The sequence below is a fragment of the Bemisia tabaci genome, chromosome 1 (assembly GCF_918797505.1).
Source record: "Bemisia tabaci chromosome 1, PGI_BMITA_v3".
Classification (NCBI taxonomy): Eukaryota; Metazoa; Arthropoda; class Insecta; order Hemiptera; family Aleyrodidae; genus Bemisia; species Bemisia tabaci.
In genome coordinates, this window is record NC_092793.1 from 74,717,361 (window position 1) to 74,743,694 (window position 26,334).

Here is a 26,334-nt window from a genome sequence, read left to right on the forward strand (position 1 = left end):
GTTTTTCACTGCTCATTATGGCACATCCGCATAAAAAAAGTGATACGAAACGCGCAAAAGCAACCCTAATAGCCGTCACTTGACTTGAATTCGAGGTTCAATGTACAGTGAGCGATTCTATTTTCGGGCCGTGATTGACCGAGCCCGATGTCTAATGGCCACTAATTTTAATGAGCCGCCATCTGTAAAAAGCGGTCGTCGTACGGGCGTCAATCAGTCACAGCGATTCTAACGGGCGTTAAGTGGGAAGTGGGAACAAGACCCAAACTCAATTATCTTAATCAGCTTCGAGTTAATCTTCGTGGTGGAGGCACGCACCACACACCGCGCTGCTGCCACGACACGGTGACAATTTTCCCTCTTTTTCCCCCCTCGATGAAAAAGCATAGCTCGAATGGGAATCTTGCGCAGGAAAAAAAGAGGGAGAATCATTTTTACGGGTCAAGATGCATGAGACAATTCAAACTATCAAAAAAAAATATCCAAGACAATCATCATCACTCACCAATCAGAAGCTTCCCCATCAACATGGACGTGAAATTATGCTCTGTTCTTCCCGATTTAATCCATGGTTTGCTACTTCCACTTTCGGGATTTTACCGATAGCCCTATGATGGAACAATTTTGACTAGATTTATTCGTAAAAACCTAGAACTAAACCTCATTACGGGTTTTCACTAATTTTTTTTGACTGAACGGGTTTTTACCGGTAATTCGCGTTTTCGGGTTTGGACTCTAACAAATATATAGCAGGAGAGAAAAAAATGTCAATTTATCGAGCATACTTTGCGAATGTAACAAGGTGGTAAAATAATGCTGGCTTATATTATAAAATATATTATATTATATAAATATTTTGCGGGGATAATAAGGCCATAAAGTTCAAAAATTTCGACTAAGGTCAAAAAACGTTTAACTTAAAATTTTTAGATTCAAATCGAAATTTTCGAACTCCCTGGCCCTGTTTTCCCCGCAAAATGGTGCGAACCCAGAATAATTTAACGACTTTGAAATGAGGAATAAAAAAAAGAGGAACATAAATTAACTAATTTTTGTGTAAAATGTACACTTTTCCACCTTGTTTATGATTTGATCACGGGCATTTCTCTCATGGCGAACGCGTTCTGCTCGAAACTTTGATAAGGGACCATGTGTCGTGTGATTTTATTTTACCCCTTATGCGTTCTGGTAGTTAAATCCCTCTTGCATTTTCCGAAAATTGCGTGAGAGGGCATACTGGAGCGCGTCCTTTACAGCGGGAGAGGAAAAAACCGATGGAAGGAGGGGGAAAAATTACATTCGGTTTTTGCCAATAGGTTTTCGAGGAAGTGGCTCCTCGGTAAACTAGTTAACCGACAGACATTTCCTTTTTCGTAAACACGTTCTAACAGCGGTTCCATCCCAATTCGGTTGCCGGGGTTCGATTCCTACCGCTCTTTATTACCGGGGGTGGCGGGCGAGGGAGGGGGGAGGCAGAAAGTATCGGAGTAACTTCAGTGGCGTGGCGTGCTTTGCAATACATCGATTGATCTGCCATTTAAATCTATGGAAAAGGATCGATTATCAAGGTATTCGCAACGAACACCTTAATAATCGATTCTTTACTACAGTTTCAAATGGAGGAATATCGATAATCGATCATTCACGCCACGCCACTGGAGTAACCCGAGACGCGCGAAAAAACCGGAGGATCAGGTTCGCCCGCGATCAGAGAGATGATGTGTGCGGAACCGTCCGTTCGCCGTTTCGCCGGTAATGAATTTTCGCACCCCCCTCACCGATTCAACCCCCACCCCTCCTCTTTCAACGCCCTGTTTTCTATTCCGGAAGCGTATCGACGGCGCCATGCCATGCAGTGGCGGGGGGCGGAGGTGGGTTCCGAGTGCCGCAGATCGGTGTCAATTAAGGTGCGAATCAACACAATTCATTAGCCGCGGGTCTTTTTCATCCGCCCCCCCTCCCGCCCTTCCGTCTCGATGCCATCACTTCTCCCGGAGAGTTTGATTGAGAGATCAGCAGTGTGTTTAGGAACCTGGAAGTCACACAACAGATAGCTCTCTGCCGTGATAGCGAAGAGAGCAGTAAGCGTCAAATTTTCGATAGCGAGCTTTCTTCCAAATTCGTCTAAGCGCTTTTAGATAAAATCACCGCCATAGCTAAAACAGCAAAATTAATCTAAGTTGAATAAAATGAGACGTATGGGAAAGCAGTTACAGCGCAAAAAATGACGTAGTTTCAGATAAGACAGCAGTAAGTGACATCATTTCTCCGGAGAGCCTTGAAAATAGTGCTTTCAAGTGAAGCGCCGCCCTCTGCTGCCAAAACGCAACCACAAAAGCATGTAGTGTATAGCACTTACGGCTGTCTTGCCTAACACGAGCCTAACATCAAAATGAAAAATACCCTTTTCATGCAATTGAAATGGAGTCGGTCAATTTTTAATAATCCAAACAACTTTTAAGAGTCTTTCGGATGATTAGTGGCAATTTGAAAAAGAACGGAAGCTTCTCTTAATAAAATTTTCCGGTCGGACGCTTCTGAGCCCGTTACTGCTCTCCTCGCTATCACGGTAAGATAGCTCTGTCTTGTTTCGGAGATCAGTATGCACAAAGCGTCGTGCGTGGTAAAGTTGTCAATTCTCCCTCTAAATTGTAGAATATTAAATGAATGCGCGGGCGGATCGAAATTCAAAAGGAAAGTAAATAAATAAATAAAGAAGTCTTTACCAAGTGGGCAATAAATTGTGTGAGTCGAGCCCCGAATACGTCTCTACTAACTTCGGCTGTGTTGCTCACGTAGCCCTTGAAGCATCGCCACAAATAAGACAAACGGAGCCAACACAACATGGCGATAGAGCAAAGGAAAGGACGCGCGGTGACGAAGGCGCAGAGATACAACTATTCGTGCTCGATGGATGTCCGTGTTGCGGCTGCAAAATTGAAGGCGCGATGGCGCGAGGCGTGAACTCGCATTGCTTCGCTCGATGCTGCCAATGAGGTGTCGTTCAGTGGCCAGGTGTGAATGATCGATTATCGATATTTCCTCATTTGAAGCTATGGCAATGAATCGATTATTAGGGTGTTCGTTGCGAACACCCTGTTTATCGATCATTTTTCATAGGTTTAAATGGCGGATCAATCGATATATCTTAAAGCACGCCACGCCACGCCATTGGTGTCGCTCAGATTTGGGAGAAAAGTTAAAAAACGAGGCCCGAATACAAGTATTATCACTAGCACATTTAGCAATGGCTACCTGATTTTTTAAACGTACAAGAAACTCTCCTATACGCCCCTCAGTTAACAGTCTAGGAGAAGTTTTATCGTAACTTCGGCTGTGTTGACACTCAATTTTTCCTTTTTTTCAATTAGATGACTGATTCTTTTTTTATGTATATGTACTTATAGACTTACATCTGGAGCTCGCATGTACGAGCCCTGTAGCACCTGCACTGCCGTGATAAGTAAAAACGCCGTATGAACATTCGAGAGTTGCCAAATGTCTCAGAATAAAATATGTATTTTTGAGAAGAATTATGTTTATTTTTTCCTTGAAATTTTCAGATATTTCAGATGAAACTGAGAACAAAATTCTCTGAAAATTTAAAAGAACACTATGCAAATTTTCCCCAGTCAATTTGTTTTTCATTGAAGGAAATATGGCAACGCCTGAAGGCTCTCACGGCGTTCTTCCTTAGCACGGCAGTGTAGGGCACGTGCATTTAGCAAGCCTCCAGTCAATTTGACCCAGCTTAGGCAACTAAGGGTTGAAGTTGAACTTACAGATATGCTCCATTATTTTAGGGCATTTGTCGGGATTTTTAGCAGTTTTCTCCTCCACTCAAGCTAATTTATCCTCTTTAAATGAGTTTACCCCCTCCACCCGCGACTCGACTGAAATAACGCCACTGTACTGTGCCCATGCCGATTTGTTTCCTGCGTGAAGATGACATTTTTTTCTTTCTTTTTTTATTAGCTCTGGGGCGGACCGCGACAATTTTGCGGAACCTTGAAATACCTCTTTGCTCGTAAGCTTCTCTTTCACATTTCGAGGAAGAGCACCGCTTCGTGAGCATGCATCGTCAAATACCCTCAACCCGAGACCGCATCCGTACTGCCGTTCTAAGGAAGAACGCTGTATGAACCTGCAGGCGTTGCCAAATCTCCGTCGAAAAAACTCGAATTTCCTCGTGAATTTATGAATGTATTTCCTCCAATTTTTCAGATAATTTTTTCCGCAATTCGACTTAAAGTTCCTGAACATCTCGAGGAAAAATATTCATAACTTTCCTCAAAAATAATAATTTTACTTGAGGAGATTTGGCAACTCTCGGATGTTAATACATCGTTTTTCCTTAGCACGGAGGAGAGTGAGCACCGAGCGCAAAATGGGTCGGAAGCAACACGCAAATATTTGCCGAGCCGAAATTCGACGAATGCGACGATAGGGGTGGGACGAGGGGGGACTAAGATAACACCCCCTAATGGAGGCTTCGACAATCTACACGGCCTGTAGATTCCGCCAAATTTGAATACCGCTGTTTTCGCATGGAAGCGGGGTTGCCAATCCACATTGAAAAATCTTTCTATTTCAATACTGACCACTATGAAATCTTAGGAGGGTTTCTACCGAGCGGCAACCATAATCGCGCGGCTTTAGTGACGTCTACTTTATCGCGATTCCTCCACGAAATCAAAATCGATCGCACATACGAGCAGAGTTGAGCAGGAAGGGGTCAACTGGATGTATTTATGCTAAAAGGCATTATGTTACACGCAATCCCTATGCACATAGTTCCTTTTAGCATAAATATGGTCAACTCATCGATGGTGAAAGTCGGAAAGCAGTATTTAAGTTCGCAGCGTTGCACATTTCCTGTCATAGTGCGGCTTATTCAAATTTTGAGGTTCGTTTGTGGTCGGCACAATGGAGAATTAAGGGGCTCGGAGGACAAGGCGTATAAGTGCAGTTTTATAAAAAATTGACATATTCATGGACTCAACTAAAACTAGTTTAAAAGTATGATCTGCAAAAAATTTACAACTAAAATCCAACTTTAAAGCATCAAAAATTTAAACTTCCTAAATACCACAAGGCTCCATGTAATTTTGGAACTTTAAATACGTATTTCTTGGAATAGCAAAAACTGCACTTATGCGCCTCGTCCTCCAAGCCGCCCTCAATACGCACCCTGATTTTTTATCGCTTCACCTGAGTGTGCTTAAAGCGCTGATTTTGCAGTATTTTCTATAATGTATCTCTGATATGGGAAACAGTAAACTGGCAACATTTCGTATTTAAACACATGTATTTCAGCAGGTTAGATCATGATTTTGTCATATCTCCTCTAATAATTGTTCAGTGCATTAGCCAAGGGTATCCTCGTCTTCAGTTCATTCAACGGTTTCCGCTTAAACACGAAATTCATCAAATTTCAGACACCTGCAAATTTTCCATTGTACACATATATTTAACACAAAAATGTCTTCGCTGCGGCCGGACGCCTTGATGAAGAAAACCTAAGCGCTTGCACTTTAGTGCGTACGCAATCTGAACAGTGAACACCCCTGAAGCACGAATAATAATTAAAAATACATGCGTTATGATTAAGGAAGCCATAGCGCCTGCACTTTTCTGTGATGCAACACGGGCATCTCTAAAGCGCGAATAGTTGCATTCTGCCGTTGTATGAAGAGAGCCATAGCGTCTGAGATGTGTGTGTATACAACATGGATTTAACTTAAGCACAAACAGTTTCATTCAGGCTTCGTAACAGAGAAAACCAGACCGTTAAAATGGTGTGAATTTACAACACAAGTACCTCCACAGGATGAATAGTTGCATCAAAGCGTGGATATAAAGAAACCGCGGCATCGCCAATTTTTCCCAGATTTCTCAATGGAAAACGATGTGCATCACGTTTACATGCCATCGTTGCACAAAGAAAGGAAAATCCGAGCTTTTTAAATTTAAAATATTGTTACAAAAAAAAAAAAAAAAATGAAATGATTCAATACTTTTTCAAGTTTCATTGAGCTCTTCCAAATTTCTTCCAAATTTTTCTTGTGCAGTTTTGTTGTGAGGCAAAACGTTTCCACGAATCTGGGTGTTTCCTTGGAAATTTTAAAACCACCTAGTGCAATACACACACACACACACACACAAAAAAGAAAAAAAGTATAATAAAGGCTAGTCTGTTCGTGTTGCATATTTCGACTTTAGCCACCAATATGTTTAAATAATTAATTAGTCAATAAAATAATTCTCGTTTAAAACCCAACATTCCGGGCATTGGTGGGTCTAGCCTTACCTACCGTAAAAAATCTATTGGCACATTGCTACAATTAAAAGTGGCAACTAGCAAGAACGCTTTTAAAACGAATTAATTTTTCCGGTCCTCCTTTTTCAACAACGAGAGCATCTCATACGCCTGAAGTATTCCAGAGCGCCCGTATTAGTCTGCTGCTTTTTCAGTCAGAAACTTTTTCTGCAATGAAGGGAGCGTTATTTTAGTTCATTTCAAAGAGGATTATTTCAGCACAGGTGAAAGCCTGCTATTAACGCGAATTGGCTACGATGAAAAGTTGGTTGCAAAGCAACAATACTCGGAAATAGACGGCAGACGCAGCATTTAAATCGCAGTAAATTACTCTGAACGTATTGCAACTATTTTCCTCCACAGGTTTGAATGATGGTGTCTAAAAAATGAAAGACCTCCTTTTAGTTCTTCAAAAAATTCTTGATTTCTCGCAACAATGCAAACCATCTCAAGCACCATTATCTCTTACGTACCCAACTTAATTAACCGTTGCTCATTTTCATAAGAGGCGTGATGCCAAGTGCAGACTTGTAAAATTCCCCCTCCGCGAAAGGATGAAGTTATTTTGAAAACGGGAAGAGGGGGAGGAGAAGGTAGAGAATGAGGCAAAAAGAGGATGGGAAAATGAGGAAAGGGGGGAGGGAGAGAAGTAAAAGAAAATAATAAAACAATCTACATTAAAATGAAAACTTTGGTTATCCTCACTATGGCATCTCTCGTTTTTTTCACTCATAATATTTATGCATCGCTTAAAAAAATTGGAAGCATAGATGTAACAGTGAACCACACTCTACATCGATTCGTATGAGTTATATTGATTGCAACGTACTTTCGGTGTGGTGGTAGGGAAGCCTTGGTTTTTACATTTCGAAAGCACTTTCATCTCGTAACCGTAAAACTGTCACAAAACTTGGAACGTATCTCGAAAATATTTGTCACAAAATGGCGAGAATCTCTAACTTTGTGTTAGATCTACCGTTCAAACTTGAAAATCAGCAAATTTAGCCCATAGTTTGGTCATTCCAAGAGAACCTTGGCCGAAGCCGATCAAAAATCCCTCAGAAAAAAACCGGGTAAAATACGCAATCTCTTTCATGCAATCCCAATGCCGTGTAGGTATCGCATCTAAAAAGCATTCAACGGTCGCCTATGATTCTCATGAATACTAGAACAAAATGAAAAACAATCAAGTGCTGGAGTCAGTCTTGCAAAGCGAATTGTTCGACTCGAATAATAAAAATTCCCACTGTCATTAATGTAAAGCAGGAATATTTGCATGCAACTGTGCAGCACTTACCGTACATCGCGAGAATGTGATATTGTGCTGGGTAAAACTTTGGATGTATGGTCATGTTTAAACCCAAATAACCCGAAGAATATAGTTCGCAAGGTACTTGAAAATAATTAAAAATGCTCCATTTTCCTTAAGAAAATAGTTGAATACAACTTAACTCAGTCGTGCTCTGTGGCGATGTTGATGACTTAATTTTTTACTTAATGAAAATGAGGAATTTATCACTTTTTTCATTTCCATGAGAGCATTTAAGTGAATTTTCCCTAACGTCTTGCAACGTTGATTGATTAACTCAAAGCTTGCGTAGGAAATTCGAATGCAGTAGTTTTCCTTGTTAAATATTACAAAGGAATCGTGAATTATAATGCCTCTCATACTCTCTGTTGCCAATTTGCCAGAAGCTCTCTGGTTTTCCCAAAAGCTATTTCAGATCTACGATGTTCTCTGCAAAAAGACAACATCCTTAACCGACATTCGTCCCAACTCTGCACGCAGGTTCATAATTGGAATATAAATGGATTTATTACCAACCACCCCTTAATTCTATTTCCTCCGTTGGAACTACATCGTTCAGTTATCCGAGACGGACAATTGACTTATTGCATGTGTAAAGAGTCATTGTATTTCGTCCTTTCCCAGAGGAAGGAACGCAACACTATTACAAGGTTGCAGGATTGACTCAAATGGTTTAATTTCCTTACAAAAAAGTCACAAATTTTACTGACTTTTGAGTGCAATCAGAAGAAAAATCAAAGAATTTTTAGTCCGGAAAGCTTCACAGTTCCTCAGCAAAATTGGTATTTGTGAAAGAAAGTTTGCAACGTTGAAATGTAGGCACATTCTTTCGTCTGGGCAACTATGATTCATGACAGAGTGAGGGGTCCTCTTACTCCTATATAGTATTAAAATATGTTTTTCTTCTCCTCTCCCTTTTTTTGATATCATATGTATTTGTATTGATACAAAGTAAATTAAAATAAAAATATTTTACAATTAAAATTACGATATTTCTCTGGATCTTCGTCGCTACACCGATTCAAGAAAAAAGAAAAAAAAGAAATAAAATTCTTAAAAACGACGACAACATTAGTCAAGGACCAGAAAAATGTGAAAAGTTAAACAATTCGTTCTTTAACACATTTAATCATCCCCTGTGAGTCCTTCTCCGTGCCCCTGCGCCACCCCCCCTTCCTCCAAAGACGGTCCTTCAGACATACTCCTTTCTTAAGGTCGTCCAATCATAACAAGGCTAGCCGCGTTTTGTCCATCCTATCCATTTGCTCAAAGCAATTACTTCTTCTAGGGAGGAAATGCTTTTTTTGGATATAAAGGACCGAAGGTTTACGAGGATCTGACCGCGTTCAGCAACAAGGGCCCAACCACATTTGCTATTGCCAAATGTAACTGGGGAATTTAATTTTTTACAAAAGAACGTTTGTCCAGATTCCTTTAAGCATTTAAAGAAATTTGCTTCGTACTGTGCGAAAAATTTACTGAAATTTTCACGAAAAACCGCGCAGTCGTTTTCATGTAAAAAATTAAATTGCCCAATTTTTGGCAAAAGCTGATGTGGCTTACCGCGGTCCATTTGGTGGTTGGTCCAGAACTTAATTCAACTCTAGTCTCAGTCTCAGATATTAAAAAAAATTGAGCTTTTCAAGACTAATCTACATTCGAGGAAGCAACCACCAATACACCGTGGCACAAATTAATTTCAGCGTCCTGAATGGCAGGATCCTCAGGCACTCGGACAAAGTAAGAGAGGATAAAAACACAGCGAGCGGGCAAGCGGTATGACGGCGTATGATGAATGATTAATGATGATTGATGTCGCATTTAAAACACCGCCTTTTCCTCCGGAGTGAAAGACCGTCCGAGCCCGCTCAGAGACACAAGCACATTGAAAGAGCTGCTGAAAATTCTTCTTTTACGTCCTTTGAGAATTTTCCCTGTGCTTCTGAGCCCTAAGTTGTCGCACTCTTCCCACAAAAAGTATTTTGCATCCATAGTGAGAAAAATTGATAGTAATGCGCCAAGTTGCATCCTAAAGTAGCCAGTGGCTTTACTAGAGAATTTTTGACAAAATTGTATAAATTTCCCGAAAATCTCAAAAAATCCGCTCTATTCTAATGAAATCTTTTTTAAGACGATGGACGGAGTGAGGAAAGGGAGTTCAGAGGTCAGAATTTTTCTAGAGTGGGTCTTTCCTTTCAAAGATATGTAGCCCTATCAAGGTCGACTTCCAAAAAAGGAATCAAAATTTAGAGTAAGAAGGAAGTCATGAAGGTTATTGTCTGGTCGAAAACTTTTCTTTGAAACATCGTTTCATCATTCAATTAAAATGATTTGCTCATTAACCAGCAACGGGCAATTTCGGTGATGATCCATGATCATACATTCATGTAAAACACAATGTAACGTAAATCATGTAAAGCACAGGGTAAAAGAGAGGCACCACGATACATCTTTAATTTTAAAATTTCACCCAAAACACGGTGGACGAATCAAAAATTAAAAAAATTAATTCACAAAAGAGAAGTTTGAATTTTCTGAGTTATTCCTTTTAAATTTCTCGCTCGCCAACAAATTCACAGTAGGCTCGTATCAAATTTGCCACTAAAATAATTTCAGTGCTTTTTGCATTTAATTAATTTTCCCAGTGTGCTAATTTTTCCCACACACAATTATCAATACGGTGCAGTTTGGACTAAGTAACCGTCAGTTAACCGAAATTTTTGGTTATAGAGACCGAAAATTAGTTCAGATAGCCGACATTTTTAGTACCAAGTCATACAGAACGTTTTTAGAAGCCTTAGTGAGACTCGTATTTTTTGTTTGAGACCTCTTTCAAAACTTGGGTAGGCAATCTTGATCGGTTGTAGTTTTTGTACGCCAAGCTTTGTTTTTATTGTGAGCTCTGCTTGTGTTCGAACACTTGCAGGGTTCTCACAAAAATATATGTATAAAAATTTAGTATTCATTAAGACTTTTTGAATTCTCGTTAGTAAATTAAACATTATCGCCGAGGACTTTCAAGTAAAAGTTAATTTTTTACATCCACCATGAAAGCATACATTTATTTTCGATGAAATAAGATTAGAAAACTTGTCGCTTTGGAAGCTTGGAAACTTTTGCTCAGCATACCTTGTTATTCATTAATCTTACACTTATTACTTATTTAATTAAACATTCTCGCTTCGTGACTCGGTTTAGGGGCCAACGGCACGGACAGAAAGTTATACGAAAGTAAAGCCGCTGCAAAACTACTCAATTAAGATTATCGAACATTCAGTAGGTGAGGCAGGAGGGGGCATTTTTCATCATTAAAGGTGATCAAACAGAGGAAATATGTTCGGCTGAACTAGTGGAAGTCAGGACCATATGATTAAAACAGGCCGCAGGGTTTGATACGAACATCAGCGACTTAAGTGGTAAGTTTGACGTTTTCAGCGCATGATCTTAAATGGGAACATTGGAAACCCTCGGGGGAAAAGTTTCACTTACCACCTGCTCAACCCCTCAAATATACTTCCGGTAAATTAAGGTATCTTTACTCACTTACAGCTGCTTTCCGTTCATAAAAATGTAAAAGAAGGCGAGCCATAAAAGTATAATGAGTTATGCATCAATAATAAACCTCATAACAGGGAAAAGTACCACAAGACGTAATATTCTCTCATCAAAAATTCACGAGGAATTTGTTTAACATTATTTCAAATAATGATGTTAACTCAAAAAGGAGAAATTATTTTTTACAGTAAAAATTAAAATATAACCTAAATCAAACCTCACGCTTGCAAATAAAACAAACATCAACCATTGTAGTCACTTCCATTGACACACTTTCGCCGCCGCGCCGCGCCGACTGCATCGTGTTTGGCGCAATGCGTGAAGTATTCACGCAGTCTTGTAGGCGCTATGCGTTCCACGCTGACTGCACTGTGTTTGGCGCAATGCGTGAAGTATTCATGCATTCTTGTAGGCGCTATCCGTTTTACGCTGACCACAATAACTGCACTGTGTTTGATGCAATGCGTGAAGTATTCGTGCAGTTTTGTAGGCACTAATATGTGTTACATGCCGATTGCCGCGCCGAGGGCTTCTCCTTTTCATCTCAAGTCCTCTTCATCATTTCTCCCTAAGCCGCGCCGTTCCAGGCCATATTGTGTGTCTGGTTTCTCTCTTAACTCGACTACATAAAGGTGCTGTCTCTTGTATCACTGAAAGACGACAAAATTAGAAATTACTATACTCTCAGGAAATGAGAGATTTGGTAGCCTTTTTTCGTTTGTTATTTTTTTTATTCCTAAATCCGATTTTTTCTATACCTACATTTAAAAAAATTGCAAAATTTTCCGCCCCCTAGATTTGCCGCCATGGGCCGCGGCCCATGTTAATCCGGCCCTGCACCCAGTTGTTCTCGACCAACTAGCGGGATAATCGGTCATGGCCACATGTGAAGTTCGGGTAAAACGTCTAGGTGTCGGCTATGCCTTACGATAACCGCAATGCCGCGCGACCTCAAACTCACTCGAAAAAATGACGAATGCGCTACGACATTATATTCGACTGTCGAATGAATTGCCCCTGAGAAATGTCTCACTCGTTCTCGCGTTGGAACGTAGGCACGAAGACCGCACTACCGTGCTAAGGGAAAATGCCGTATGAACCTTCAGGCGTTGCCAAACTTCTTGTGACAAATCACCGAATTTCAGGAAAGTTTGTGAATATTTCTCTTCAAATTTCTCAGATAATTTTGTTCAGAATATGGCCTAAATTTTCTGAAAATTTTAAGGAAAAACATTCAAAATTGTCCTCAAAAATAAACATCTCTTCAGAGGTAATTTGGCAACTCTTTAATGTTCATACGGTGTTATTCCTTAGCACGGCATCGCAAACAGGATGGACACGCCACGACGGATTACGGCCGAACTGTTTCCCCCCTGTTTACTTTTACGACACCGATGTCTTCATTTTTCAATCGATCGAGGGCAGGGGCCGCTTTGAGGATAAGGGGAGAAGGCACAAAGTTATCACCTAGTGCAGACACGAGAACTACCTTTTCGAGAACATTGATCTGATAAATCTCCCCTCGTGCGCTGTTGTAAGATTGAGCGAATTATTCCCAGGGAAGTGTTTGAAACGCCTCTCATCGTTAAACGCTTAAAACCATTACAATTTTTAGGTAAATTTTATGTAATTTTGTGTAATCTTGATTAAACACAGAGAATAGGCAAGAATTATTAATTTTCTTTTTACTTCGTATTTGATTCCTTCTGTAATATCATTTTCTTGAATGGACTGCACTAAGCAGAATGAAACCAAGCCACATAGGCTATTGCCAAATTCAATTAGACAATTTAATTTTTCACATGAGAACGGTTTTACGGATTTTTGTGCAAATTTCAGTGAATTTTCTGCCCAGTACAAAGTAAATTCCTTAACATTTTCAAAAGAATCCGCACAAACGTTCTTTTATAAAAAAATAAATTGCCCAGTGAAATTTAGCAATAGCTGATGTGGTGTGGTCCATTCGGCTAAGCCCGGTCCAAATAAAGGCGCCCTCATAGTCAAGGATTTTCTTTTTATAAAACCCTTAAATGCATATTATAATATCACTTTTCGTATAATTCGTACATTTTTTTCATATTTTCTTGGAGAAAACAATGGTCTAGCCACTAGGGAACAGGGCCGGAATAAGGGGGTGGCCACACGGGCCGCGGCCCATGGCGGCAAATCTTTCGGGGGCGGCAAATTTTGCGATTTTTTTAAATGTAGGTATAAAAAAAATTCGGATTTAGAAAAAAAATTACAAACGAGAAAACGCGACAAAATCTCTAATTTTCTGAGTGTTTAGTGATTTCTACTTTTGTCGTCTTTCAGTGATACAAGAGACAGCACCTTTAATTAGTCGAGTTAAGAGAGAAACCAAACACGCAATTTGGCCTGGGACGGCGCGGCGCGACTTACCTAGAGAGATAAATGATGACGAGGACTTAAGATGAAAAGGAGAAGCCCTCGGCGCGGCGATCGGCATGTAACACATATTAGCGCCTACAAGACTGCACAAATACTTCACGCATTGCATCAAACACAGTGCAGTTATTGTGGTCAGCGTGAAACGGATAGCGCCTACAAGACTACGTGAATACTTCACGCATTGCGCCGAACACGGTGCGGTCGGAGCGGCGCGATGGCGGAAGTTAAAATCATTTAACCAAATTTTGTGTTTGTTCTTTCATAATTTTTTCGTTCATTTCTTATGAACGGACGGCCTTGTCCATGCAGAGATACGTTTACGAAACTTGACTTTCGCGCAAAGTTCCGTGACCTTTTGCTAGTAGTGTTGACAGGGCTTTCCCAAAAAATGTGTTCTACACCAGTAAACGCGTCTTATGCATACGTCCCCCGCTGGCACGTTCATTTGATGGTTTTCATTGATGTTTCAAAACGAACGAGAAGGGGGTGGCAAAATATTAGCGGCCCATGGGCGGCAAGTAGGTAAATCCGGCCCTGCTAGGGAATGGTGAATTTTTGTTAATTGAAGAGGTAAAGAGATGGTTTGAAAATACACGGGCCGTAAATATAGCTTTAACTTCGGCATTGTCCTTTTTTCCGGTACATACACATTCTGAATAAAAATCGCAATTCCATTACAAATTCTCAACATATTAAAAAAAAAGTCCCTAATTCCATTAAAACTCCGGAAAATTTCAAAAAATTTTGATCTCCTACAATCTCAAAGTTTATTGAAAGTTTCCAAAACAATTCTAATCTAAATGTTCTAAATGCACCAAACATCCTTAAATTCTTTTCAGAACTAAGAAATTAGAAAAAAAAACCCAAAATTTGTTTGCTGTGTTGATCAACCAACCACCCTTGAGCATTTCTTCATGAGCCGATCATAAATAATGGACCTTCGGCTGACTTTCCAGAGACCCAATTTAAAGTGAAGGCGTATCCTCTGAATTTTGACGAGTCCACACAGGGGCGGAGTTGCCACAGTAGGGATGCGTTTTGGGGATCGAAATAACGCACAAAAAACAAAAATTAAAGAGGAGATTCGGCAATACGCGCGCCCAAGTCCGTGGACGATGGCTCGGTTAACATGCGAGATGATAATCTGGCCAATGTTTAATCGGAAAGCGGAACCTTTAGGGGAGGATGGAGGTTGAAAAGGGGGTGACGGAGGTAAAAGACGGGGGGGTCGCGGCGTTGGGTGGGGGGAGTGAGCCGTGGACTATCCGACGCCAACGCCAGTATCCCCCCCCCCCCGTCTATAATTGCCGTCTCACACGCTAACAACAGTCTTTTCGATGTTGTTGCATCTCTGGCTAGGGAACGCCTTTTAAACTTGGAATCGAAAAAAAATCGATCCATAATGACGTAAGAGGCTAAATCGAGCACGAAAAAGAATTGGACTATATTTTAGAATCAGTAAATACGATTTCTGGCTTAGTTGTAAGAAACAACCTATGTACCATTAGTTTCCTTATAAGTTTTTATACGGATGAGCCAGATATTATGGTTCCTAACAGGCCGGATTAACGGGGTGGCCACATATGGGCCGCGGCGCGGCCCATGGCGGCAAATCTAGGGGGCGGCAAATTTTGCAACTTTTTTAAATGTAGGTATGAAAAAAATTCGGATTTAGAGAAAAAATATTACAAACGAGAAAAGGCTACAAAATCTCTCATTTTCTAAGAGTATGGTAATTTCTAATTTAGTTGGTGATGCAAGAGATAGCACCTTTAATTAGTCGAGTTAAGAGAGAAACCAAACACACAATTTGGCCTGGAACGGCGCGACTTAGGGAGAAATGATGACGAGGACTCGAGATGAAAAGGAGAGGCCGTCGGCGCGGCAATCGGCATGTAACACATATTAGCGCCTACAAGACTGCACGAATACTTCACGCATTGCGCCAAACATAGTGCGGTCAGCGTGAAACGCATAGCCCCTACAAGACTACGTGAATACTTCACGCATTGCGCCAAACATAGTGCGGTCAGCGTGAAACGCATAGCGCCTTCAAGACTGCGTGAATAATTCACGCATTGCGCCAAACACGGCGCGGTCGGCGCGGCGGCGGAAGTTAAAATCATTGAACCAAATTTTGTGTTTGTTCTTTCATAATTTTTTCGTTCATTTCTTATGAATGGAAGGCCTTGTCCATTAGAGATAGGTTTACGAAACTTGACTTTCGCTCAAAGTTCCGTGACCTTTCGCTAGTAGTGTTGACAGGGCTTTCCCAAAAAATGTGTTCAACACGAGTAAACGCGTCTTATGCACCCCTCCCCCGCTGGCACGTTCACTTGATGGTTTTTATTGATGTTTCAAAACGAATGAGAAGGCTGCGGCAAAATACAGGCGCCCCATGGGTGGCAAGTAGGAAAATCCGGCCCTGGTTCCTAATTGCAAAATGTTGTCTAATTATAAATTATTGGCGGATTTAGATAAAATGATGATAAGTGATGGTTGTCCCTACGCCAAATGGCCTCATAGTAGCGGTGGATTTCTTTATTTAAAGTTTCGACTCCCATCCACAGCCTCAATTCTACCGTGCTGTGAAAAAACAGCGTATCGAGGGCCAAGGGACAATATCGCTCAAATGACAATTTTTGCGGAAATGAGTTACCGACTTTGCCGCATTCTTCAGTCATAAATATGCAACTTAATGTTTTTAGTTTTTCCAATTTTGCATGAAAGCGCTGTAAAGAAGCTGTAATGTCTAAAAAAAATCGCAAATCCAACCAAGAAATTACAAAAATGGCGAAGTCTCTTCTTTGTCCTGCATAATCTCAGTTTGTAAGCGGTATTATTCCTCAGCCATCAGTATGACTATTTGAAAGTTGCAAAAATTCTCATGAGATACAAATTGTCTAAAAAGCATACGACCTCCGAGAAGTCAATCTCCCACAGATTCCGAGGATTCCAACGCGCGCAAAACTTGCCTTCAGCTGAGCCCGATGCTTCTTTAGCGACACAAGAGTCGAAATAGTTGCATGCACAATCTGCGTCCAGATCGTGTCTTTCAAACGCCAAAGCTGAAACCGTGGGGGAAATCGGCGACCTTTGCAGAACCCACTCGGGTGGTACTTAAATGGACTGAATTTTGCAACTTGGAACTATACAATCGCTGGGTCAATTTAGAAACAACTTATGCACCATTAGTTTTCCTTGGCACATAAGTATGTTTTAACAGGTGAGCCAGAAATTGTAGTTCCTAATTGCAAAATAAAGTCCAAATGCGTTGTTTATCCATGAGCCCTTTGAAAAGGAACCACTGCACTGCGTCCACGGAGAAATGTTTGAGATATTTTTAGACTCTCTACCACCGATGTGCGACGATGAAGCTAGACGAAATGCTTACGGAGGAATTTAAATTGTTTTCTCAGCTTCTCCAAAAAACCTCAGTGTTAACTTTTAATTAATTCACTCGGCGTCATTCTAAATCCACCCTCCTGGCGCTATCCTCATTTAGCAGTTCATTATTGTTTCAGTAACTTTTCGCCTATCAAGCCCTCTTGCTCTTGAATGTCGAACATTCATCCCTTTCTCTCTGATGATACTATTTTTGCGCCTGGTTGCCACATGAGGTCTCCTGGTAAAATCCGGAGGAGATTTTGAGAGTGGTTTAAAATATATTTCGTGAGGTTGCTGTTAAGCTAAATCTGACAGTATCTCTAACAATTGGTTCAAAGCATATTAAACAAACTGTTTAAAATATGATTGATAACAGTGAATTTACTGTAAAGATTTTAGGTTTGTTTGTTTGTTTGTTTTTGTTTTAATATTTTCACAAAAAATTGTTAAATTAAAATAGAAAGGTTTGTACAGATATTGATATTGTTGCAATAATGTCGTGGATTTGTTTAAACGTGATTTTAAGAATCATCTGGCAATTATATCGTTATTCAGAACATCCGAACAATTTTGCAAATATTTTAAAAAATATTGTTAATTTACAGGGTTGCATCCAACGATGAAAAAACTTTATAGGGGTCGCATATTAATTACCTTTTTAATCGGTGAGTGCTGAATAATGTTGATGTTCTGTTTAAGCCGCGGGTAGTCAGAGCCAATAATGAATTTCTTGGTAGTTTGGTCGGTGAAAAAAACTGGTGAAATCATCGCTCATCTTACGTAGAGCTAAATGACTGTTATTACCGGCTAGGTCTGTGGTTATTCTAAAAATTGGGCCACTGTTTCGAGCCTTTCCTGCTTCTTAATAGGTGAATCTTTTCAGACGAAGAGGCTTACATCCAGAGAATGAACTATTAATTATAGGAACAAAATATGATTTATCTCTGGCACAGAGGAGAATTCATCAGGATTTTTTGTAACACCGCACCGGTTACAAAAATCGTGTTTAAATTCACTTTTGTCGATGTTATGGCAATAGTAGATTGACGCAGTTCCGATTTTTGATTCAACCTCCGGCTAGGGGAAAATAAATTCTCCGAGTTTTAACGGAGTTTCAAAAATTACTCGTTTATTTTACCCAAAGTAATCGACATTCGCCAAGCGTTTTCTCATAGATCAATGCAACTATTTGTAACATGTAGCTATTTGTAACCAATTGATTTTGCGCCACGTTGTTTAGGAAACAATAATTTGTCAGAACACACTATTTGCATAAGGGATGCAGAAAGTTTGGTACGTCGCTCAGGAATTTTAGCCTGTCAATCTATTAAAGCACTGTCATTAAGGTGGAATTTTGTGGATAATTTGGCACAGCAGCACAGCGTGGGATGAATCTCAATGCCACTCCGGAATCACAGGAAAGCGGCCTCTTTCCTAACCTCCTCAGCCTATCGTGATCGGCTTTGCTAATCAACACCTCTCGAGTTTCATTGAAACCCATTGAATCGGAATTGCTTCAGATTAGGGGAGCTTTAAATTCCTGCTTTCGCCCGAAAATGGCTCCCTCAACTTGAAAGATTCGACGTCAATTGTATGCGTGAGATACCTACCTAAGTGCTTTCGCATATCTCTGCCACTCGAAATTCATTTCAATACTGTGGGCTGAACGTGTTCGAAAATTCAAACAAGTGAGACAAGTGCCTCTCACTGAATGTAGTTATTTCTAATATTGATCAAATATCAATATAAAAATTGCAGTTTTTTATCTAGGTATCAGCCACTATAATTTTTTAGGTATGGATTTTTCAATCAAGCTTTTCAGTCGTATGGAAAAATCCATACCAAAGAAATTAAAGGGTGGTACCCTGGTAAAAATTGGCAGTAGAATCTGTGTTCCAAAATACCATGGACCTAAAGCCGGCTGTAAGATGTTCAATAGCTTCTATAGCCGGCTGGACAATTTCTTATAGCCTTTTATAGCCGATGGCGATTGAGCAACAGCCAGGCGATAAAGTGTATGCTAAATGTTACTAATTACGGATGCTAAGACTGTTTTTGGATTACCGCCCTATTTTTGGGCCATGGTATCTTGATTTCTTTTGCGCGGAAAGCTCCGTACTTTTTAAGGATGCCTTCCATTCCTAATATGTTGGAGCGCCTTCAATTTCGTATGATACTGTGCAATACCTCTGGTGTGAAATAGTTGCTTCAAGCGCCGTGGCACGCTGCGGCGCGGCGGGCGGGCAGCCAGCGCGAAAAGCGCCTTAGCGCCTACAAACCTAACAGGGATACTTCACGCATTGCGCCATGCGTGAAGTATCCCTGTTAGGTTTGTAGGCGCTGATGCGCGCTTATCGCTGGCAGCACGCCTTTCTGCTTTGTGTTAGGCTCTAATATTTAATCTAGCGGAGTCAGCGTTATTCAACTCATGATTTTGAAATGTTTGCACATCCTGTATGGATTGTTCTCATTTTAATTGATGAAAAGAAAAATATACATATATTAAAGGAAAATATAATGTGATTTTTGTAAATATTAAGGTGGTTCCGTATCAAACTTAATGATTTCCAAAGCACATGAATTTCTACACAATTTCTTATAGCCTTTTATAGCCGATGGCGATAAAGTGTAAAGCTCGGCGATAGGAACTATAGCCCGGCTGCATAATTTTTTATTGCTTCGTAAAGCCCGGCTGTATGATTTGCTCCGCTTTCTACAGCCATCTATACGATTTTCTATTGCCTTCTTTAGCTGGCTATAAGAATTCCTATGGTATTTTGAAACGCAGCTCCTATCACCAATTTTTACCAGGGTACCTCGTCAAAAAACTGCATTGTTTATAAATGACAGCTAAAGTCAAACTTTATCAATATACTTGAATGTTTGCAAAAGTTATAATGTTCTTTTTTTTTTCACTGTAAAAATTCAATTTTGAAGAAACATTGCTAGCTTACAATTTGTAAATGTTTTGCCTGAGTGAAATCCAACCTTACAGACTACCTTTAACTTCTTGCATGATTGCTTTCATCATTATGTTTATCTCGTGTAATTTGAGCTTAGTGCAGTCAAAAACAAATTTTCCTGCATGAACTAGAGGACAACTAAATAAATAAAATTTTGCCCAAAATAACTATCGGTTTGCTCGGTAAAGTGTGTTTTGGTACTAGTTCGAAAAATCGCATTCAGTCGGTGGAAGAATACAATAGTGCGAATTGAAAAACTTTGAGAAACATTGGTCGGAATACGATCACATAGATTGAGCTGATCACCGGTCGTTCCATAAAAGTCGCAGACGATGGCTTACGCCGCAGCAAGGATGATTCTAAAGGACAAGCGGAGAAAAACTTCAAAAGAGGATTATCCGAAAGGAAAGAGTAAGGTATGTTTAATTTTTCCTTGGTTCAGATTTTAACACTTTGCAGTAGGTAACCTAAACAAGCTTGGTATTGAAGCACTGGTCTTTCTTGTAAGGAACGTAGTTTGAATTATTTCTAGTAGGTATTCGATTATCAACGTATCCTTATTCTGGTCATTGTTCGCGTCCAAAATACTGAATCTTGGGGAAAGTGTCAACATCGTGTAGTGTCAAAGGACTGTTCGAATATCTCTTAAATTAAAAAAGCCGCCTTGTCTGACACTATCCTAGCAGCCATTTCAAGATAAATCCTTTAATATATGTTTCCACCGTTTTGAATTGCTAATTTGAAGGCGATTCCTCTTTAAAGTAGATCGCAGTTGTTTCATCTGGATTTTAAACCGGATACCCGCATCAAATCAATCCCAGAAAAGAAACATTTATTACAAGGCGTTCGTGGAAATTCAAATTACGCGATTGACAGAGGCAAATCACGATTTGCGCTCTGAATTACAATCTTACCGGATCGTTCCTTTTCGAATCTCATTCAGATACAAACAAATGAACTGCCAAGTCGACATATTGCAACTATCACCGTTTCTTTGAGTTCCGGGCGGAAGCTTCCTATTAAATTATGTAAATTTAGATGCGCATCGATGATACCTCATCGATGCGTGTCGACGATAGAATCCGAAGAATTGAAAGACCGCTTCATGCCTCTCGTGTGAGTGAAAGTCGATGGACTTTTTTTGAAAATAATTTGGTGCCAGTATAAGATTCTTGCCCTGCCCGGGAAACGGAGGTAGAAGCCCTAGCTCGCTTGGACTCGATTGATTTCGAGACTTCTGGAGTTGCGGCTCTTTTCATAGAGTGACGCTGCTGCTATGGCGCCATCTTAATTCACAAAAATTATGAAAAGCGTCGTAAAATGATTTTTATAACAATCGCAAACTGCAGTTTGATGTCTCGCTTCCTGTTGAGGATCAGCGCGGCAGCATGTAACATTTCTGACGTCATTTTATTCCAACGGACACACTTTTTTGCGAACCAATCATCCAAACTTAAGACATAAAAACAAACGTAGATATGAAGACCTAAAACTCATCTTGAATTTTTTATTTGTTCGTTTGGAAGGAGCCTATATGAATTGCATCTTGCAGTGAGCAAAGGCTATACCATAGCACTGATTGCGGCTCAAAGTGTGCAGCTTCGTTTATATTGCAAGTAGCACCTGAAAATTGAAACATATTTCACTCCTAAAATTGTGCATTAATGGAGAAAATGACCACGTAAATTTCACTTGCTGATTTGCTCTTGGATAATTAAGTGTAACCGTAGAAGTCCCAAACTTTCAGGAGCATCGCAATGATTAATAACTCCTTTGTACAAAGGAACGTTTAGTCGTCGATCAAAGCACAACATTTTGAATGAATTTAGATATTTAGATATTTTTGTCACAAGAAAAAAAATAAAATAAAGAGTTAAGTATTTCAATCAGTCAATAATTTAAATTAAAAATAAAATACAAATTTTGGAAATTAGGAAATACATAATCATATTTTAAACCTAAGCGGTTATTGAGTTACAAGATCAATCTTTTTTATAAACTTTAAAATTACAGCAGATAAAGCAATCTCGCAACTCTGGCTCATTCATGTGTTAAATAATCGATTCCTGTCGGGGAATTGGCTCTCCAAAAATCGATATATTTTCGTAGGTTCAAATGAAGATTAAACAATGCTTTTGATTCGATGGATCCGTCAATGCGACCGAAATGGTCATCGCCTAGATCGGATGGAAATTTCGAATTTAAGGTCCGAGCATCACTTTATCCTCTGAAAATTGAGAGAAAGGCCAGGCAAAGAGATAAATAGGAAAAGGGTTGAGCCTCCATTATCAACTTGGCAGAACGAGGCGAAGGTTCAAATACCATCGAAGATTTCAGGGAGATTGCTAAGCCCCCCAGATCTTACGCAAGTTCACGTTCATTTTGCACGTTGCCAAGTTAATCATAGTCTCTAAAATATGATACCTATGGCAATGGCTCGCCACGAACTCGTATAAAAAAACCGAAAATATTAAATCGATAGTGAGACTCCCAAACCAAGTATCTCTTTTGCGATGTTTTAAAATCTCCGCTTCTATTTTATTTTTGAAAGAAGAGTAAAGCAACATATTTCTCTAAAGTTTTCACAGAATTTTTCTCACACAAGGGAGAAAAAGGTAGTAAATTTAGCAACGCAATTTTTCATAATTAAATAAACAGTCCCTCGGTACATAATCGTTCAGCGACGCGGACTTCGGTCTACCAAGCTTGCGCAATTATAAAGTTGCCAAGACGCCTCCTTCCAGTTTTCGGTTTCTATGTGCATTAGGACGTGAGCCCTGCTATGCATATATTCTTATGGGTCTCAGGGCTCATGTCTTAATGCCCATAGTTCCAGAGGCAGAAATACGTCCATATTATGTACGCGTGCTCACCGAATTCCACCTCTTTTCCTCCTCAGTGGGTCCTTAAAACATACCTAATTTGATTTAATCTCATATTAATTAATACGGGGCTTACCGCGTTCGTGAGACTGCATGAAGGGAACGTCAAATACACTTGAATACGCTGCGTGATTATAACTCATAGGAAACTCGAGGAGGTGAAATGTGAGTCCATGCATAACCCCTCGTAGTTCCTCAAAATTTGAATAATTTTTTACTTATTAGATAGAGTGTATCTGACGTCACAAAGAAAGAGACTTGCAAGTACTGCCAAGTTTCTGAACTTTCAAAATCATGGGTTCATACTCGGCTTCTTTAGTGACCTTTCATTTGGGTAAACAATTTGGACCGATAACACCTACTGTTCTTCACTCTGGATGGATGGAGGTTGGAATTTCTACCATTTTTCAACAAATTATCAGTTGTATTTTGACGCATTTTTGAGGTTGCGAGTTTCATAAGAAAACTTTAAAATATAGCTCTGTACCAATGAGTGATCGGTAAAAATGGAAGACGACGTTTTTCTCGCTACACCTCTTTTCGAACGAGAACGATTTGCACCCTCAAATCCTCAATTCGTATCTGTAGCCCGCGTAAAAGATTACACAGTAGAGGATGATGATAGTTGAAAGTCCTAATTCTCAGGGTCCAAGGAAGGGTCGAATATATTCCTCTTCTTATATACCTATTTTCCTAACAACTGCACTCGATGTATCCTTCCCGTTCTATTAGTTATCCGGAACTACGCCTGATAACTGCAATCACACCCATTAATGCTTCAACTTTAACTGTGGACCATAAAAAATTTAACATAAGTGTTTTTATTAACGAACAAAAATGCAAAAATCGACTTTTTGGCCATGTGGGAGGAGAAATTATATTCATAAATTGTTTTTCTCTTTAACGTGCAATGGGCTGCAATCTTCGAAAGACTCTCTTTTCCGACAACCAACGTCAAAGTGAAATCTTCGATGAAGATCGCTCACAAACAGCGCCAGGATTTGCATCGAATTGCGAGGGAACCTTTAAGTCAGGCCTGTCAAGTTGTTCAGAGACGGACCTTTTATTGAAGAAATACAAAGCGTTCACAAGGATTTCCGTCACAAAGCGGCAGCAAGAAATGAGATGATAAAAGAACACCCCTACGAAAAGTGAACAAGTGTCTCGTTTCTTCCAAAAAGCTAATCTTCTCAAGTGCTTTATCTGCACTCTTTTTCTTCCAGTTAAACCTCGACACGACTCGGCCCCTGAGAATCGAAATTCGATGTCAATTACTGAAGTCGAAACATGCATACATCCAAATGCGACGTTGCAAATCTCTGCTCGTTTTTCTTACTTTTTGATAGAAAACCTACCCCTTTAATTTCTCCCAAAATTTTAAACAAGCATTTTCAACGTTTTGTTGAAAAAAGGCCTGTATGAGCTAGGGTAAAATGTCGAAAATAAACAGAAAAAGAGTGCATATCTCGAATACAAAGTTTCATGTTTTTGGAGACACTGAGAAAGTGGTTTAAGACACATCCTCTGTCGTGGATTCTCGAATGTTTAAAATTTCTCAAAAAATTCGAGTTTTCCGTCAAAAATACTGCCGTGCTAAGGAAAAACGCCGTATGAACCTTCGTTAGTTGCCAAATTTCCTTTGGTCAAGTACAAATTTTCAGGTAAACTTATGAATATTTTTCTCCCAATTTTTTTGATGATTTTGTGTGCAATTTCACCTGAAGCTCCTGAAAATTTCAAAGAAAAATATTCATAACTTTCCTTAAAAATAAGCATTTTATCGAAGGATATTTGGAAACTTCCGAATGTTCGTACGGCGTTCTTCTTTAACACGGCAGAATACCCCCTAATATCAAGTCTCACAAATATCGATCAAAAAAGAGCCGAGATACCATTTTAGGCCACGGCCGCATGGTGCTCGCGTTGATTTTGCTCAATTATTAGAAACTAAAAATAGAACTAATAGAAACTAGAAATAGAATTCAGTTAGTACAGAATTCGTTTTCCGCGTACAAGAGCACCATTCAAGAATGGTCATAGCCTAACGGAGCATGCAATAGAAATGGATACAACTTAACCAGCCTCTATGTCGTGGGAGGGTATCACGGTAAATTGAAGGCGATTTATCACTCGTGAGTGAGCGTTGCGGATGTTGATGAACTTTCGGAACACACCGCGGAAATCGTTCACTCCATTCCGACGGGTTCCGGCTCCTGGCCCTGGATTTCGTGACGCTAAGCAGCTGCTACTCGGTCCCAATTCGAGCTGAGGCGGCGAAGCTATCTTAATTTTACAGAAGGGGGTGAAAATCAATTCCACCTGAGAATCGAGACCGGGGGGGGGGGGGGGGTTGCGAGAAACGACAAATCAATCACCTTTCACCCTCGAAACAGTGCTATAAAGATTCATGCATCCGCTTGTCATCCTTTCAAACTGAGCCACATACGAATGTCTTTTTGCTAAAAGGAACTATGATGCACGCAAACCCTATGCACATAGTTCCTTTTAGCATAAATTGTCCATTCCAGGAACTATTTGTCTACACAGGATAAAAAATAGCTCGGGATTTACTTGTAAGGTTGCAGGAATCAATCATCTGTTAAAAAGATGAGCAAAGTCAGGAAAGTGCCACCGGTAAAAAAACCTCTTGGACCAATGCCGCGGTGCATTGACTTAAGAGTGCAGTTTCTTGTCGCCGGATTTAAGAGTCTTGAACTCTTGTTTCAAGCGGATTTTGCATTGATTCAAGCGGATTTTGCATTGAAACAAGAGTCCAGACTCTTAAATCCGGCGACAGGAAATTGCACTCTTGAACCAAGAGGTTTTTTTAACAGTGTGAGCTCAGCTGACGAGAGCTCTGGTTAGTTAGTAAATAAATTCTCATCGGGTTTTGGTACAAACGTGTATGAAATTTACAATTGTCTGTCATTTTATATAAAAATGGCATCATAAAAACACGCCTTTCAAGTTTACAATCAGGAATCCTTGCATTTTAAAAAGCCCCGTCAATAATGATCATATTAAATCACTAAGCTTTAAGGTCAATGAGTTGTTTAGCGTTTTTTTAAAAATGTTAATTCCTTAATTTAAACTTAGGAGGCGGATATTTATTTTATTTTAATATGAAGTAGCAAAAAGTCAAAGCGTTTGACATATTATGTCCTAAAACCCGATGCAAATCAATTTATTGCCACGAGAGCTCTTTTGCTGACAGCCCATTTTGTTGAATTTCACAATTAAGGAATTTTTCCACAAACACAAATTGGACGGCACTTATAATTACGAGACAAAGATTAGACTTTAACTAATACAGCTCTCGCTTAAATGGACCAACCCTGCACTGCAAACTGCAACGGGAGCTAACAAAGTAGGAGTCAGCAGTTTACTCGTGCTACCTGCAGTTCGGAGACCCGAGTGAAATTTCCGTCGAAAGGTTCCTTGTTGCTGTACCACAGAACTAAGTTGTTTCAATATTTTAACAATTATAGTCGATGTTGAGGTTACAAAACA

At 39.9% G+C, this 26,334-nt stretch overlaps 1 protein-coding gene across 4 annotated transcripts in view; it reads left to right on the forward strand.

Annotated features, from left to right (window-relative positions):
• LOC109033200 (neo-calmodulin) overlaps nucleotides 1-26,334 on the forward strand; it is a 105,529-nt gene that overhangs the window by 24,117 nt on the left and 55,078 nt on the right. For 2 of the 4 annotated variants that reach the window (XM_019045706.2, XM_019045710.2), the window contains exon 2: nucleotides 20,131-20,358. The exons of 1 other annotated variant lie outside the window; for it this stretch is intronic. In XM_019045706.2, the coding sequence (XP_018901251.2) occupies nucleotides 20,275-20,358 (84 nt within the window). In that variant the 5' untranslated portion in view covers nucleotides 20,131-20,274. The remainder of the gene's footprint in view (nucleotides 1-20,130; nucleotides 20,359-26,334) is intronic. One more of the 4 variants, XM_072306158.1, reaches the window with a different exon arrangement.